Source organism: Portunus trituberculatus, chromosome 37 (genome assembly GCF_017591435.1).
Source record: "Portunus trituberculatus isolate SZX2019 chromosome 37, ASM1759143v1, whole genome shotgun sequence".
Classification (NCBI taxonomy): domain Eukaryota; kingdom Metazoa; phylum Arthropoda; class Malacostraca; order Decapoda; family Portunidae; genus Portunus; species Portunus trituberculatus.
Genome location: NC_059291.1, coordinates 12,041,504 through 12,061,241, shown reverse-complemented (window position 1 = coordinate 12,061,241; position 19,738 = coordinate 12,041,504). Strand labels below are relative to the sequence as shown.

Here is a 19,738-nt window from a genome sequence, read left to right as displayed (position 1 = left end):
TGAGTATAACTGCTTTCTCTGTTGTCACACACTCATGTAAGTACCTCTCTTTCATCACATCCACCTAAGTTAGTACTGTGTTTACACAAATGCACTCTACAACATAATGACTTATAATCTTATGTTGCCCAAAGTTTTTACCTCGTTTCAACCAAGTTTCTTTTCAACATTTATTATCTCTGATCAATGAAATAAAATATTAATTGTTTTAAGGGGTAAAGCCATTAATATGGAATGGGCAACTTATTTGTACTCTTTTTAGTCAGTTGTGTCAAATGCTGGAAGGGCAATGGATCTATAGAGAGCAACATGATTAAGACAGTTATACTGTTTGGTTCTGATGAGGTAGGGAACACATAGTCAGAGAAATTTGATCCTCTCCTTATTTTGCCAGTATCTATGAAGATCTGGATTTTTTTTTTTTTTTTTTTTTCAACAAATTGATCTGCTTCACTAATAATGAGCTGAAAAGATCTTGACATCTGAAAGCAAATAAAAGCAAGTTCATACATTTTTTCAAGATCATATGAATTTGAATGAAAAGCAGAACATAAGCTTCAACCCTACAAAGTTCAATACGTACTACATTCTATCTAGTATGACCTTGCTCAAGGCATAGAGAATGGTCATAGGATATATAGCGGTTTCATAATACAGTCGAAATAATACATATAGAGGAGCAATGACACAGGACGATGAGAATGAAAAGATAAAGTTGTAGCACTATTTAACATCACTAGTGAACAGCTCTCAACTCCATTCTCTAAAATCTAAATGTTTTGTCCAGCTCCAAATGTGAGTACTGGAAACTCATTTGCCCTCCAGCACAGTGTATAGATCTATCGTTTTCACTAGAACAAAAATGGTCTGGGCCAAAACAAGCAATGTGGAGAATGCTTGTATCATCACTCACAGGCAAGAAATGGTCACCGTCAATAAAGTTGCTAACTATGTTGGCTGCCATAGATGAAAAATTTTTGTGAAGCTTTACAAGTGGATTGCTTCAGGTTGCAGTAAAGCACTCGCATTAACACATTGTGCTGCAGTTCTGAGTATTTTTCTTGATATAATGAATAGAATTCTGATCAAGTATGCCTTATCAATGCATGCCTATGTGGAAGTCTTTCCCTGCTTGCCAAGTTAAGGTTCAGGAAAGGCAACTTCATTCTCATTTAGACCTTTGTTAATGGCAAGGGTGTGAAAGACAGCAGCTTTGTGGTTCTTACATGGGTAGCAACTTCATTAGTCTTGATTCCTACATGATACAGGACAATGATATGGCCCTTCTCCATCTTCCTTGTGGTGGCCCAGACCATTTTTGTCCTTTTGGTGAAAAATTGTGAGCTTTTACACTCCACAGGGAAAAAAAACATGGAGGGTAAATTTGGGGTTTATCCTAGCAATCTCATGTGGCCTTGAGGTATTGAGACATTGCTGTTATCATGTAATCATACTATTTTTTTTTTTTTTCTTCTTTTTGTACTAGGGGCACTGGCCAAGGGCAACAAGAAATTAAAATAAAGAGGACACACTTCAATGCCAGTCCCTGAAATAAAATTTTAAAAAACTCATTGAAAATTGGAGGATATGCCTCTTAAAATCCCTTTTTTGAAGTTCAAATCACAGGAAGAAGGAAATACAGACAGCAAGGAGTTCCAGAGTTTACCAGAAAAAGGGCTGAATGATTGAAAATATTGGCTAACTCTTGGATTAGAGAGGTGGACAGAACAGACAAGAAAACATAGAAAATTTTGAGCAGGAATGCTATAGAAGAGGAGGCATGCACTTAGCTGAGCTAAGCAAGCACTCTCAAAACTAAGATCCACTCTTTCGAGCTGGACCCTTCTACTAGCGCTCATCTGCTCATTTTTGGAGAAGTCACCAATACGCTCCCCACTCACGTTCTCTACTTGCACTCATGCTCTCCGCTCACACTTGCACTTGCACTCTCTGCTTGCACTCAAGCTTGCTTTCTCTGCTGACATTCATGCTCTCTGCTCACACTAGCACTCTCCATTCACACTGCACTCTCTGCTCACACTCAAGCTCTCTGTTCGCACTTGCGCTTTCTGCTCATACTTGCACTTAAGCTCAAACTTGTATTCTCCACTTGTACTCAAACTTGCGTTCTACACTCACTCTTCTCGTTTGCAGCCTCCCCTCAAACTCTCACTTGCTCTCATTAATTGTATTCCGCACTCATGCTCTCCATTAGCATACATATGTATATATGTATATGTATGCGTGTATATATATATATATATATATATATATATATATATATATATATATATATATATATATATATATATATATATATATATATATATATATATATATATATATATATATATATATATATATATATATATATATATATATATATATATATATATATATATATATATATATATATATATATATATATATATATATATATATATATATATATATATATATATATATATATATATATATATATATATATATATATATATATATATATATATATATACAGGCAACCCCGCTTAACGAAGGGGTTACGTTCCTAAAAAACACTTCGTTAAGCGAAACTTTATTAAGCGAACCGATTATAACAAGTTTAACCCCTGACTTGAACTTCCATTGAGAGTAAGCAAAGCGAGAGTGCATCATAGTACAGTGAAAGGTTTAATGAAAGTAAAAATTATGAAGTTTAATATTTAGGCAGTTAAATTTAATTTAAGTCATTATAATGTACACTAATGTATGTATGTACGTAACTTTATAATGTTGATCTTAAATTTATGAAGGGAGGGAGAGTGAAAAACTGTGGAATGTAAACAAAGGCGCATCATTGTACCGCATACAAAACTTATGTACCACATTTCCACAAGGCTTTCCATTTTATCCATTGTAGAGTCCCGAGTTCAGGTGGTTCTTTTAGTTTGCAAGGAAGATACGGTCTCACCAGCCTTCTTAATAAAGATACGGTCTCACCAGCCTTCTTAATAGAGTCTGCTGACTTGAAAATAGTAGAGACAGTATATGGAGTCAAGATGGTGGCCAGCAATGCTATAGTTTTCTCGCCTCTCTCGTGTCTGTGAATAATATCCAGCTTCACTTCGAGAGTAAGAGACTTCCTGGTCTTCTTAGGAACGCTAGGCCACATTGCAGAGCATTTTGGTGGTAAGTTGAGCGAGTGAAGACAAGCTGCTGCTGACGCTGTCATGGGAGTGAGTGGTGCGCGTGTTATCCACGAGAGGCTTGATCTTGATCTTGATCTTGATTCTACAGGTGTCCCAGGATTTCTCCTGAGGCAGGCTTTAGTATTTGTGGCTCCTGGTGTATTCAAAAGCTTGTCGGCTTGCGAGATACAGCGGAGCTTTCAAACTTGGAAAAAAATTACCTGGATAAAACTTCTTTAAAGCGAGTTTGGTGTTCGTTAAACGACCAGATGGTAGTAAAATGAAACCTTCGTTGTGGCGAAATTTCGTTGTGTGAACCTTCGTTAAACGGGGGTTTCCTGTATATATATATATATATATATATATATATATATATATATATATATATATATATATATATATATCTTCTTTGCAAGCTAAAAGAACCACCTGAAGTTTCGCTTAACGAAGGTTTTTTTAGGAATGTAACCTCTTCATTAAGCGGGGTTTGCATATATCTATATATATATATATATATATATATATATATATATATATATATATATATATATATATATATATATATATATACAGTCAACCCTTGGCTATCACGACTTCAGCTATCGCGTTTTATTGCTATCGCGCACCCATGAAAAGCTGCTAAAATTTCATCATCGCGATCTCAGATGCCTGCTATCGTGCGCCCCGCCATGACGTCATGGAATATCTGAGCGCTAATTGGCCAAAACCGCCTTCCCGCCAAGATCAATTCGGCTATCGCGTTTTCGGCTATGGTGTGGCTATTTTGGCCCCAATTGGGCGCGATAGCTGAGGGTTAAGTGTGTATATATATATATATATATATATATATATATATATATATATATATATATATATATATATATATATATATATATATATATATATATATATATATATATATATATATATATATATATATACATATATATACAGGGTGTCCCATGAGTTAAGGTATATACGCAGGGATATGATAGTTCAAGTGGATCTGATTAAAAAATACTCCATTAGCATATGCTGTTTTTTGCTTGATTTATTTAAAAATTGAAGGTGAAAATAGAGCGGTGACGTGTGTTACAGGAACCGCTTGGGCAGAATGGAGGAGGAGGATCAGCAGCAGCAGCAGCAGCAATAGGACGCTGCTGTGTGTCGCTGTAACCTGTAATATCAAGATAATGTGTACAATGCAAACATCCAAATACCTACAAAAAACTATTAAAAGATGAGATTATTGTTTTTGTTGGTTTATAGATAAAAAGAATGTAGCTTACATTAAACATAAAACAGCGTTATTTTATTACACCGTTTTATTCATACTTAGCAACTCACCACGGCTGGCCAGTCTCGTCGCAATGAGTTCCCGCGCTTGTAAATTAATGTCAAGGCTCACAAGCCTCCTGTCATGTGTTCCTGCGTCCTTTAATATTCAAGGCTCACAAGCCTCTTGTCATGAACGAAATTGAATAATGTTAGAAAACTTAAATAATGTCTTAATTGTGACATTTACAGGATGCGGGAACACATCGTGACAAGAGGCTTGTGAGCCTTGAATATTAAAGGACGCAGGAACACATGACAGGAGGCTTGTGAGCCTTGACATTAATTTACAAGCGTGGGAACTCATCGCGACGAGACTCTGGCCAGCTGTGGTGAGTTGCCAAGTACGAATAAAACAGTGTAATAAAATAACGCTGTGTTATGTTTAATGTAGGCTACATTCTTTTAATTTATAAACCAACAAAAGTAATAATCTCATCTTTGAATAGTTTTTGTAGGTATTTGGATGTTTGCATTGTACACATTATCTTGATATACAGGTTACAGTGACACACGGCAGCGTCCTAATGCTGCTGCTGCTGCTGCTGCTGATCCTCCTCCTCCATTCTGCCCAAGCGGTTCCCGCAACACACGTCACCACTCTATTTTCACCTTCAATTTTTAACTAAATAAAGCAATAAACAGCATATGTTAATACAGTATTTTTTAATCAGATTCACTTGAACATCATATCCCTGCGTATGTACCTTAACTCTCGAGACACCCTATATATATATATATATATATATATATATATATATATATATATATATATATATATATATATATATATATATATATATATATATATATATATATATATATATATATATATATATATATATATATATATATATATATATATATATATATATATATATATATATATATATATATATATATATATATATATATATATATATATATATATATATATATATATATATATATATATATATATATATATATATATATATATATATATATATATATATATATATATATATATATATATATATATATATATATATATATATATATATATATATATATATATTGGAATCTCTATCAGTGTACATTTTAGTTAGGTATATTCATATTCACTTCATGCAAATTTCACACTACGCGATCCCTTCAGGAACGTATCCCTTACATAAATTAAGAAATCCCTGTACATTAATTTATTATGCAATTCTCTCTCTCTCTCTCTCTCTCTCTCTCTCTCTCTCTCTCTCTCTCTCTCTCCTCTGTGTCTTTTCCATGTAGCCAAGATCAATTTTGATAGATGATGATAATAATAATAATAATAATAATAATAATAATAATAATAATAATAATAATAATAGTAATAATAATATAAATAATAATAATGGTGATAAAAACAATAATAATAGCAATAATAATAATAATAATAATAATAATAATAATAATAATGATGATGATGATGATGATGATGATGATGATGATGATAATAATAATGATAATAATAACAATATTATTATCATTATTATTATTATTCTCTCTCTCTCTCTCTCTGAGAATATATTTATAGTAGAACCCATAATAATAATAATAATAATAATAATAATAATAATAATAATAATAATAATGATAATAATAATTTTATTATCATTATTATTACTTTCAGTAGTATAAAAAAATGATCTTGGCTACATTAAAAATGGAGAGAGAGAGAGAGAGAGAGAGAGAGAGAGAGAGAGAGAGAGAGAGAGAGAGAGAGAGAGAGAGAGAGAGAGAGAGAGAGAGAGAGAGAGTTGAATAGATTTTCCCTCATTTGAATAAATTAATAAGCAGTATGTTAAGTTTTTTTTATCTCCTCCTCCTCCTCCTCTTACACATCATCACCTAACACTTGCCATACACTTAAAAATTATCTCTTCCACTTCCTGCTTCTTCTTCTTGAAAGGGTAAGTACGAGCGGAGATCGGAGAGCAAGCACAGAGCGGAGATCGGAGAGCACAAATGCAAGTGTAGAGCCTTAGCACGAATGAAGAATGAGAAAAAAGAGCAGAAGTGAAAGAACGGACTACACAAGCAAATGAAAGGGCAGACTATGATTTTGAAGTGTCTGCTCTCCACTCTTCTGCTCTGTTTTATCATTTTTGGCGCTCATTATCTTCCACTCGTGATTTGGAAGTCCACTCAGAGTGGAGGAGCAGATATACGAATGCCCAGTTCTGGCATTTAGCAAGTTAGTTTTTCGATGATGAAGATGAGAGCTGATTCCAGTGATATTATATGGTGGGTCACAACTTCATCTACTGACTTGTATGATGGAAATGTGTGAACTGATATTTAAGAGAAAAAAGGCAGTGTGGTTAAATCATGAGGATGGAAATCATGAGTGGGACTGCAAGACAGTCTGACAGAAACAATGAAAAAGTTATGAAACACGTGTTCAGCTGCATTGTTTTTCGAATCAAGAACATCACAAACACTTCAGACTGATAAGATTGTGATGTTTCACATAGCACATGACATCTGCGATGATAAAGCTTTCTTCTGTAAGTGAGGTTCAGCTTTCATCTAGGTAATTTGAGTCTTCAAAATCATCAAAATACATTTGCATGTACCAGGTACAGAAACTACAAGAAATTTTTTATCTCAAATTCTTAAACAGAAGAAAATTCATATTCCACATTTTCTTGCTCTTGTAGCTTGGACTCTGAATATCAAATGTAACTTGGACAATAGCTCACTCTCAATACAAAATGGGGCTTGGGCAGTAACTTGCACCCAATGTAAAATATAGCTTGGACATAAGCTTGCTCCTACTGCAAAACGCTGCAAGGATAATAGCTTGTTTCCAATATATGTAGCTTTTAAACCGGTTTTGAAATTATGAAGACAGTCATTATGAAAACATGTTTTCTTCTTTTTCAATGGTGTGAAAACTTGGTTTCTTGAAGAAAGGATATGCATTCTTTTTTTTTTCTTGTTAAAGATTTGGCTTTCTTCTTTTGAGAACCTTTGCAATGCGCTACTTATCATTGGGCTGTCTTACCCAGTAAAGGCAGGATGCTCAAACTATTCTGTCTTATACTGGTTAAGACAGCAACTCAAGTTTCACAATGACATTTGGGTTCAACTGTTACCAGTTGTTTTCCCATGGAAGGTATCTTGAATAACTGTGTACCCATATAATAACTGCACAAACAATTGTAATACAATCATGTATATATATATGTGTCTGAACAAATTTTATTTAGGTACAAACACATATATATGTATGAACATGTGATGTAAACCAGAACATTTTCAATTGAAATCTACATGATATGGTTTGTACAACTTAACAAATAGAAGATATAATGTACAAATCAGCAAAAAAAAAAAAAAAATAGTTATCTGCACTGATACTGTCATAAAAGATATCTGGTACATGTGAAGTCCCATTATTTGACAAACCTCATTGAGACATTTCATAATTAATTGAGGTTCCAAAAATGAAAATAATAATGACAAGGATCAAAACTGTATATCACCTAAACATAGATGGGATATGGAAGCATAACATAATTACCAAGCGTGAGTAATATTTCACTTTCAAAATTATTCATAGTACTGATACATAATCCACCTGTTATAGGGAGAAAAAGGCGATCACATTCCCTGTGCACTGTAAAAGGTCACTGAAAAGAGTAGAGTGAGATAACTAGAAACACCTTCCTGACTAATGAGAAGACAGTTAGGAAACATATTGGAACAATTAAAGCCACAGTAATCCCATAATAGGGATTTATCCTCTTGTTATAGTGACAACAACCCATGCTTGTTGATTTGAGACACCTCAATGTTCTGGAAGCATTTTCACAACAGCTGTCACCACACAATGCAGCTGCCTCATCAAGGCCCACTACAAGATGCTAAAAAATATCTCAATTGGACAACTGAACTTATCTACACAACTGAGCTAAGCCCAGCACCAGTCAACTTGCAAGCACAGAAACTCAGCCACCATTATGAATTAAATAGACACAGCAGCTGCAATCCATGTCATTTGAAAAATTCAAAAATGAAATAAAAAAAATGGTGAGTAGATCACCATCTCAACAACACCATAGAATACAGAAGAGAGAAAGATGACTAGAGATTGTGGTATGGTAAAGGATACCAACCCTTCCTTGTGGATGTAACAGCCATCACCGCTTACTAACTAAGTACAGTACTCCCTGATACCTTTAAGTGCTTCATCCCACTACAATGAAGGTCCAGTGACTTCTTGGCATTCATTTCTGCACCACAAAGCTGAAAATGTTTTAGAAAATTTAACTTTACATTTACTCTTATAAGACACAGCAATGAAAGTTTATGTAATATGTAAATAAAAGATGTCAAACTAGATTTTAAATGAACTCAGTAACTCGAGTGTTTACATACTAAGTAAAACACTCACAATTATATATCTTATATATCATATGCTCAATCTGTCCTAATTTTACAAAGACTAATGCAATTATCACTACTTGGCAAATATCAATACATATATGCACTTTAAATACAATTTCATATTTCATAATAAATACAGTGGTACTTCAACACATGAATTTAATTCATTCCGTGACGATCGTTGTATATCAAAAAATTTGTTTATGAAATCAATTTTTTCCATAGAAATTAATGGAAATAGAATTAATTTGTTCTTGTGATATGAATTTATCCCCCCAAAAAATTAACATGCTTTAAATACCAACCAAATATAGATTTAATATAAGATAAATACAATGTTTATTGTATGCATGACACAAATTAACTATATTGCCCAAAATAACAACTTAACCCACAAAACTCGGGACACATCGATAGACATTCATCATGCAAGACTCGGGGCACGTCAATAGACGTTTAGGCTTTTTACGGCTATATTTTGGCTATTTTCTTCCCGCTTTCTTTGCAACATTCATCAGGAGTAAACATATGCTCTATGTCACTGTGTCACCAACGATGGATGGTGGGAGCGACAGTGATTTCACTGTGTCTGATTCAGCCACCTCTCCCGCACGCCTTACTTCTCTACCTCGGGTCTCTCGCCATGTTACGGGGAGACAACTTTTGAATGAGAGTGGTATCAGAACAGGAGAGAGAGAGAGAGAGAGAGAGAGAGAGAGAGAGAGAGAGAGAGAGAGAGAGAGAGAGAGAGAGAGAGAGAGAGAGAGAGAGAGAGAGAGAGAGAGGGGATATAGGGGCCTGTTTTCTATCGCTCTAGCCAAGGCTGCTGAACCCGATCGGACACAAGGCCACATAAACCGATGATACTACCTCGTTCAACCTGTAATATTTAGGTAACCATGACATCTAGAGACTTCTGTTTTTTTGCATTGCAAAGAGGAAGAGTTGCTTGTGGGCAGAACACCATTTGTACTTACTCATTTACTGAATTTCTAAGTGTAATCAGTATGTGAATACAGGCTACATGTATTTTGTATGTTTCTTGCCAAACTTTTACTTTTGGGATCCATGATCACAGGGTCTTGAGTTCACAAAACTTTAGAAAAAATACACACTGCTGAGGAACAGACACATACATGCACAGAGGATGAACAACGATACACAACGTGGGCTGAATGTTTGGGTGGACGCGGGTAGCAGAGCGATCACTGCGCCATCTACCGATGGCTATTCGTATCTTTAAAATATCTTCGTATTTCAATGTGTAAATTATATGAAATTTTTCGTTGTATGTAATAAAAATTTTATGTTGGGGCGATCGTATCTCGAGGTATTACTGTACTTTTTGCAAGACTAAATCTTGACTGTTTATAATTATAACAATAATATTCCTGGTTTTCATATCATGACAAACCTCAAATTGTTATGCCTTGTAGAGCTTCCATGTATTCAATAATGGGGCAAACTTTTTGTACAGAAACTCTGCCATATTCAATTTAGGCATTAAACTTTGTTTCCAAATGTGATCCATTTTATCAACTTGTACTCTTACAAAAATAACTAAAACATTTAAAAACTTTATGTACTTGCCTTGCTATGTAAATGATTCTTTTTAATAAATATGGCACACACATTTGACTATTAAATAACAATATAATTCAGTAAGCTCAAGGATGTAAGTAGTTACCTTCCCCTAACAATGAACAAAACTCTGATTTAAATTAATCAAAACCATCAGAACACTAAAAGTTCTTAAGATAAACATTTGTACCTCCTGCTAAACTGGATGAATACCATAAAAATTAGTAAGGTCTGTGAGTTTATACAACATAAACAAGCTATCAATCTAAAGTGAGCTAAATGTGAACATACCTGACAATAGTACCCAACTCTGCCAGGTTGAGAATCCAGGTATTTTGCAAAGATGAAATTGCCACCATATTTCTTAGCTGAAAAGGTAAGTTGAATATTATATAATATAAGCCATAAAGATACTGTAACTCTCATCAAAACTTTCAGTAAATCCAACTACATATTATGCAACTTATATTCTTGAAGGTAAAAACATGTTTTGTTTTGTTTTGTTTTTTTCAATCAAGTATTTCTCTGCTGGAGAAAGTGCTGCTGTTAATGAATCTTATTCTCTGCATCTGTGATAAGCGACTGCTCATGTAGACTGATAAATCAAAGTATATTAGTTTTTTTTCATATTTTCAGTTAAAAACAGTTTACAAACATGGTTTTGGCTTAGTGGCTCTAGAGTACTTAACCAGGAATGGTCAATACAAAAATTAATGTGAATGTCCAAAAACTTTTTTTTTTTTTTTACAGCATATACAAGCCTGCCAGTTACCAAGCCTGAGGAAGTAGAAATTAATTCACCTTTGACCTATGCACCTACACTAAACCAACCACGCTTAAGAAAACATTCCATTTCTATGTCATCAGCACAATATTAGTGCATCAGTCATCCCCAGGAGAATGTGGCATAGATAATCAAGGCATTATTACTTCAACATTGTACTTACCAAGATTAGCATTCTCATCTTGAAACCATTGCCTGTCTTCTTCATCGTTGTACTCTTTTACATCTGACCAAGTATTCAGGCTCCTGGGACCATACACATCTTCATCTTCAAATTCTTTGGTGAATTTTCCCACTTCAGATCTCTCTTTCTGAGCTCCTGCTGGGGTATTACCACTCTTTCCTATTAAGACATTCTTAAATTGAGATCACGGTACATATGAAGATTAAATGTAAATAAAGCTATGATAAACTTTCTGTGGAAAATACCTTAGTTTCAGATGATCTTTACGAAGAAAATTTTAGATCCAGTCTCTTTCACCAATCACTCATGCATGTGTCTTGCAGATTAGACACTGTTTTCTGAGTACAGTAAGTCCTCGTTATACAGTACATAGTATGCGTTCCTGAAAACCTTACCGCATATCGAATTTACCGTATACCGAACCCATTACAAAATGTAATAATAGGGAATGCGTTCCAGCACGTCAAAAGTTACCCCTACAGAAATAAAAATACCTACATGAAAATAATCATTTAAAAAAAGATAGAAAAAAAAAGTACTGCCCAAAAGAAATAAACAGAAAATGTTTTTATTTATCTTTCAATTGCCATGTATTCTATCAGATGATGTCCTTCCCGAGGCTAAGGGACAGTAGGGATTTCAGCCCTTATTCATCTTCCGCCGAGTGGGCAGACAAGGATACGACGTCGTCGTCTGCACTGTCGGAAGCAGATACAGAAGGGCCAGCTGTAGCAGGGTCGGCAGGTTTCAATGGTTTGAAGAAAGAGGATATTGAGGAAGGGCCAGCTGTAGCAGGGTCGGCAGGTGTGATAGGGACGGCATGTCTAACTGGCTTGAAGAACGAGTAAATGGAGGACTGTTTTGTTTTTTCATCATAGATTTCTTGATAAATCTTAACACTTTTCTCTACTCCTGGCAGGATTTGGGTCACATTCCTTCAGGGTTTCCAGAGCTTTTTCGATACCACCGAGACATTCTCTAAGAGATTTGATATCCAGGACACGCACAGGTTCTTCCTCGTCTCCCTCTTTTTCAGCGACCTGTGATGCTTTGTCTAGCTCTATAAGTTCATCATTTGACAGAGATTCAGCATGGCTTTCCAAAAGATCTTGAACGTCATCATCATCAACTTGATCGAAGCCACCCCTATGGCGCAGATTTACTAAGTCGTTTCTGATCACATCAATGTCGTCTTCAGCGAAGCCTGGTAAGTCATGCGCGCATTCTTGCCATACTTTATTCCACGCCAAGTTCATGGTACACGTCTTCACTTAGCCCCAAGATGACTTGATGCTATCTAAGACGTGCTTGATGTTATACGACTTCCACCATTCACTGATAGTGGGCTTGCCAGGCCCATCTGTGCCCTTTATCAGTTGATGCATGGTTCGCCGCTGGTAGTAGGCTTTTAGTGTTTGCCATGATTATTATGAATATATTTGTACTTACAATAGACCCTATAATATTCCATTTATTCATCTAACTAGTAATGCATGTAAGTAATATGTAATGCAGTTAAAAAAGGGGGGTAGGGGAAGAGATAATAGGTTCCAAGGGTGGTCAAGTTAAAGTCAGTGCTGCGAGTGGCAGGGAGGTGTGACGTGGATGACGTCATCTCACCCCTGCTCCCCTGCGCTGGACCCTCTCGGATGACAAGAGCAGATACCGTATCTGTGAATTTTTCTTACCGTATATCGAATCGAGAGTAGCAATTTCCAAATACCTTAACTGAATTTACCGGATAAAGAACTACCGTGTAACGAGGACTTACTGTAGTATGTTCTCAGAGAGAAGAAAGTAAGGAATCAAGTTTTAAACTTATCACTGTCCAGGGGGACAGATAAGATTTTTCTTTCTTAAGAAAAAAAAAAATTAATAAATAAGAAATTAAAAAAGGATTTCATGTACCTGATGTAGCCATACCATTGAATGAATGGTTGAGGACAGAAAGCAAAAAGCTAATGGTGTTGTTAGCAATATTCACAGCTGTGTAGTACTATGGAAAATCTGTTGCCACTAATGCAGCAATATACTGAACGAGGTTGGGTGCCATATGTAGATGTAATGACAGCACCTGAAACTGCAGTCGTCACTGTGTTGCGATAATGATTAAGCTGGTCAAATATGGTTGACTATAAAAAATCTGGCAACCTCAGGACCTGAGGACTACCAGATTTCTAAGAATTCTATATTTTTGGTGTACAATGTACCCCATAACATTGCTCAGTTGTAAAAACAAAAATTCATTAGCACACTGAAATTTGTTTAAAAATTCAATAGGAATAACAGGCAAAAACTGGAATATCACATGCAGATGACTATTCCTAGTCAGTGTAGCATAGTTTTTTTTTATTTTCTTTTAAGTTATAGCCTATAGCGCCTGTAAGTATACTTGAAGAGTAAAAGAAGCGCTGTCAAGCTTCCACCCATTAGCAGTACAGGTGATTTTAATTATAGTGGTACCCATATTACAGCCCATATCACCTACCCAAGCGGTGGAGGTGTAAGGCAATTATACCTCCACACAGAACCTGGGTATCATGGTGACATGTAGGTAACTTTAAACCACTCGACAAATGACAAAGTTTCAAGGTGGCATGTGGTGGGATTCGAACCTACGCATGGACATCTGCCCAAGCCCTCCTTATACTCTACGCCACTGCCTTTGCAAATTGGGTAACCTACATTTACATTTTCTTGTAATTCTATCCTCTGCCAACCTCTCTACTAGACATGGTTCATGAGGATAAAACAAAAACCCCACATTGGGTTTGAAAAACTGTCAGGTGGGTTGTACAAAGAGTGCATTCCACGGGAATTACCCAGCACATCCTCCTTCACCACCCCTCCATCCCACTCTTCACTTGGGACAGTTGATCAGACACTGTAATCATTATTCATAGAAATGAAGTTTTAAGTAGGCAAGAGGAGGAGAGAGCCCACAGAGTCCTGTAAGATTTTTGTTTATCAACACTGTCCCTCCTCCTAGTGGGGAGTAAGCATGAGCTTTCATAAGCCATGAATGACGTCATAATCCCATCATGGTGCACTGCAGAATGCTCCATAACTTTCCAAATGCTTTCAAAACATGTTTTTAAATGCAAGCTGCCATTAGCTGGGATATAAATTGAAAAAAATTGCAACACCATGCTGTTTTTGTTATAATCTAAGCACATGAAAAACAACAGCGATAAAGATTCATGCAATTTGATTGATATGTGAATTGTGGGTCTTGGTGGTACAATTCAGATATGAAATATTGAGATGAGATTGGTTGAGATTTGTGACTTTACTGGAGTGTAAATGTGCTGATCTTGATGTACAGTAAGCCCCCGAATTTAGCGAAATCCAGCTTAGTGAAACCCTTATTTAGCGACTGTCTGGAAAAAGGCCAAGCCCTCAAGTTTAGCAATTTTGTCTCATATTTAGTGAATGTACCGTGCTACACTGTCCCGCCTCCCGCTCGCTCCAAGCCAATCACGTGTCTGTTTGGCCGTGACGTCAGCCCCACAGTGCCTCCAGCATTCCTGCTCGACACTTGAGCTATTGTGTGTATTAATCCAGTGTGTGAACTCATTATTTGTGCTCCCATCCTCGCTGTTTAGCAAGTTTCGCTATCACCATGGCCTTCATTAGTGGTTCGGGGGCTGCTGATTCTAGTGAAGGTAGCGATGTTGCAGCTGTAAATGGGGACTCAAATAGGGACTTTGGGCGGACGAAACACTGATTGGTATTTTTCCCTATTTAAAGTAGTATTCCAATTTGGCAAAATTCCAATTTAGCGATGGTTTCGGCAGACTAATAGGATCGCTGTATGTGGGGGCTTACTGTATATTTTTTCTAAATTGTGGAAGGTTTTGTTTTTTCTGGTTTTCTGGAACCAATGAATTTTTTTCCCATATGTTCATTTGCAATAATGCAGATCTGCAATAACAAACACTACATTGGAACTAATTATTTCCATTGCCATGGACACTACTGTTTATGTATATGCTGTATACATTTAACAGAAATGGACTACCTGTGCAGAAGATTATGGCCGACAGCCTGACACATGCAGGCCGCATAAGGCAAAGCTTGTTTAAGTTTGGAAAAACCGATTGTACTGCTTCCGGCAGTTGTTTATAGTAATTGTTGTATCATCATTACTGATATTTATTGTTGAATTTATAATAAAAATAGTTGAGGATCATGTTATGGTATATACAGCCATGTTATCATGATGTTGACAAGGATTCTGACAGACTGACAGTCAGGGGTGGCACTAAAACAAGGTGAAGTCTGTCTAAGCATTTATGGATGATATCACAACATGGTAAAATTGCTGTGCTTGTGAATGAATGTCTGTGTAACCAAGTTTTTTGAACAACCTGACAAAGAATCCCAACAAGTTTGTGGGAAAAAAAATGCTGTGATGACACATGGAATGAGATGAATGTCTTATATCTGCAGTCAACAAGTTGCCTAAGATATCAAACTACTATTGGAGCATCTCTGTGCTTTGCCTATAGCTTACTGTGTTCACAACTACCATAATGAATAGGAATAGATTTTCAAAGATCCAATGTTTAATTTGTTACTCACCTCTTGATGACTACAGGAAAGAAATCACCAGACTTTCATCATTCACTGACATACTGCAGGAAAAAACACCAAGAATTTCTTCGCTGGGGAGAATGTTGCTGTTAATGAGAATCTTATTCTCTTCAACAGGTAGCTTCATTTTCACCAGTATATAAAACAAAAAGGAAGTGGTTTGGCCACAGGATTTTCATCTATGTCAAAGCTCTTCCAAGGCTAGAGTTCAAACCTGGAACTTTCTTCTATATGGCAATTATCTTGATACATTGGATATTCTAGTTATCAGCCTTATCTTCTGCTTAAAGTCAAAAGTGGCTTCTTCACAGGGTCATGACTTGTGGAGCCTGTCTCAATGATGCATATATCAACAGTTCTCACAGAACATTTACCAAATATGTATGAGTTGCTTTTTTTTTTCCCCCTTTTTCTTGGTGTTGCTGTTTCATGGTTAGAATATAATTCACACTTTACAATAGTCTATGACAATATTTGTCTTCTTGGGTCTGCAAGTCTCTTCTTGTGGGGTAGGGATTACCTACCGAAAGACTATGGAACCCAGTGTTGGACACTTCTTGGACAGATGCTGATCTGTTCACAGATTACTTTTTGTTGCAGACTAGACTTTTTAAGACAACAATGTGTGCATTCAAATCCTTTTCATTGCCCATTCTGACAACACAGGAGATGAAAAGAGGCAGTAGTTTTGGCTAAATGTAGCCACAAGCAAGATGGAGTGCAGAGCAGAATACTGGCAAGACAACAGCTAATTGTGTATTGTTTGATATGCTCAGAAATTCTTACTACTATGCCATTACATGTAGGTAGCATAATACATTGGAACAATTTTAATTCCTTCTTTGAAAATGGTAAAGTAAAATTTGGCACTCAACTAGTCAGCCTCACCAAAGACAGATTAATTCAATGTCAAGTATCACACAATTCTGAACTTCCGTATACCAGAGTCCTTAGTTGGTGCACTTTCACATGCCAATATCTCCTCTATATGTTCCTACATTAATTATCATCTTCATTTTTGCTTTTCAATTCACACAGCATAATCTTCATTTCAGTCCTGGCCACTCTGTACATTTACCACTTCTTTGTTATCATGATCCTGAATCTGAAAATTTTTCATCAAACATTTTGATGAAATCCATCAAAATTCAAAATGTTTGAAGAAGAATTTATCTTGAAAATTCATTTCTATTTATTTCTGAATAAAGTTTGCTGGCTTGAATAAGACTGAGAATCAAATTATGATTGATTTTCATCCTTATTCAAGAAAAATCTATTTCAAAGTAGCTATGCATATCTATCACTTTATATTCCAAAATGTTCTCTTCCAGATAAAGAAAGAAATCCCGGACATAATATATCATAAGTACTCTCTCAAGATGGTATTGTAGTTGATGATGATTCTTTTTGTGACTGAAACACCTCTCTCATAAGTTATTAAGCATGCTTTGTGTCTTTTAGCCTAGGAAAGGCCCACTCACATTAAGCTCAAAGTATCCAGCTGATCAACTTACTGGTCAATGACTTCAGACAAGAGCACCACACAGGTGTTCTGCCAGGCAACATCATGGTACTTTAGACTTAGATTTATGATAGTTAACTTTATTCCATTGTTATAAGGCCAAAGGAATTACCAGTGAGTTCTGTAAGAAAAAAATTATGAAAAAACAAAACCAAAAAATAAAAAGTAAATAATTAAATAAAAAAAAGTTTGTAACATCATATTGTGATAGTAAAGAAAAAATATATATGGAGGTTAAAGCAAGTCAAGGAAGAGAAGAAATGAACAGTTCAGTATGGAAGTCAGTAGTCTGATGAGACAACCTTAAGTGATTGATTCACCTTGGGAGAAATGATGAAGAGTGTATAGACAAGTAAATTTTATGTAGTGAATACCAGAGAAAGGCCCTTCTACAACAGAATGCCAGAAGATAATATTGCAGAGGAACTGACTGAAGTACAAGCATGAAATGGATGGTAATGAGAAAATGATAGATTCTCTGCATGGTTCAGTCCTTTGAGTCAGATATGACATTGCATTTCAGTACAGCAATAGTACATAAAAGTTAATCTCATTACCTTGTTCACCTTGGTTGCCTTGTGGTGTCCTTGTGGAGCTGCCTCCTGCTGCACCATCTGCTGCCCCTGTAAAGGTACAAGGCACACCATGAAATCAATGTCTTCTGATACATTAGCTTTAACATATTGCTACACAAATACATAAATAATGAATATACTTGCACAAATGGCCTTTTCCTCAACACTTAATCCGTTCACACACATCATCACCAAAATATCAAAATTTTGTGTAGACAATCAGGTTTCCAAGACACATGTCTATAAACTCATTAACCCCTTCAATACTGGGACTTGTTTTTACCTTGAGATTTCCGTATGATTAGATGATTTTATTGACATCAGTAAGGGTCTATGGAGGTCAGAAAATTAAGGGCTGGTGTCTTCACTATTTTAATCTCCACATGAGTTTCTGCAAGTGTATAAAATCACCAAATAGTAAGGCAGAATGAATATATATATATATATATATATATATATATATATATATATATATATATATATATATATATATATATATAAATATAAACAGGTAACTCAATTTACGCATGTTTGATTTACACGTTTTTGTTAAAACGCGACCGAAAAAATATTACAATTAATTTAATTTGCGTGATCGGTTTGCTTATATGCGATTTGGTCCAACCGCATTTTCAAACTGAGCATCAGACGCAATTTCAAACTGCGCGCCAGAGAGTTCCGCAGCTGGCCGATAGGTGGGAGCTCCGCTCTTCTCGTGCCTCATTTGCAGTCTGCCAGCACTGAGTACAGACGGAATCTCTTCAATCTGCCTATAATTCACCAAGATGGCCCCAAAACGTCCACCATCTTCTTCTGCATGTGGGGTTATTTTTGGTAAGGGGATTTTTAATAAAGTGGTAAAGGTCAGAGGAAGATGATAACTGACTGTGGTGTGAGTGGTGAAGGCAGTGACACAGTGAGTGTTGTGTTTATGTATTCTTTGTTTTGTTGTTCTCTCTTATTATTTTTTGTTTTCTCTTATTATTTCTTGCTTTTCCCTTTACTTTAAATACACTTCTAGTATCTAGAATGGTAAATAATAAAAACATGTTAATTCAGCCAAATAAATAGATTACAGTGTTCCCTCCCTATTTCGCGGTTTGACTTTCGTGCTTCACTGTTTCACGGGTTTTATACATACTCATAGATACGTTCTGCGGATTTTTTGCTACATTATGGGGTCTGTGGCGTCACTTACAAATACTTTACGTACAGTAATTCAGTAAGTTAGTGTGTAATAACGACGACAATGTACGTAAAGTACTGTACATGTATTGTTCGTATACATATGCAGACTCACCCAATATCTTCCCTTGTTGTATCCAAGGCCCACAGAATAGAAAGTCGACCTACGGGCAGCTCTAAGGGGAAAAGAGCTGGGGCTAGTGACGTCAGCAGGTTCACCAACAGGGGAGCTTCCTCCCAGGACATGTCTTTCTTGCACGGAAAGCTCACGCTCTCCCTCTGCCCACTGAGCAAATCATACTTACCTGGCACAGGGGACAAGTTTAGTGAAGGCTTCTCTGCATCCTATTACTGCCCCACACCCTCTACTTGCCAGGTCTCTCTCTCTCTCTCTCTCTC

At 35.9% G+C, this 19,738-nt stretch overlaps 1 protein-coding gene across 2 annotated transcripts in view; it reads right to left on the bottom strand.

Moving 5' to 3' along the window:
- LOC123514203 overlaps positions 1–19,738 on the bottom strand; it is a 64,980-nt gene that overhangs the window by 18,864 nt on the left and 26,378 nt on the right. The window contains exons 3-6 of one of the 2 annotated variants that reach the window (XM_045271864.1): positions 18,137–18,202; positions 11,441–11,620; positions 10,785–10,861; positions 8,703–8,771 (exon numbers count right to left, since the gene is read on the bottom strand). In XM_045271864.1, coding sequence (XP_045127799.1) covers positions 8,703–8,771; positions 10,785–10,861; positions 11,441–11,620; positions 18,137–18,202 — 392 coding nt within the window. The remainder of the gene's footprint in view (positions 1–8,702; positions 8,772–10,784; positions 10,862–11,440; positions 11,621–18,136; positions 18,203–19,738) is intronic. The other variant, XM_045271865.1, reaches the window with a different exon arrangement.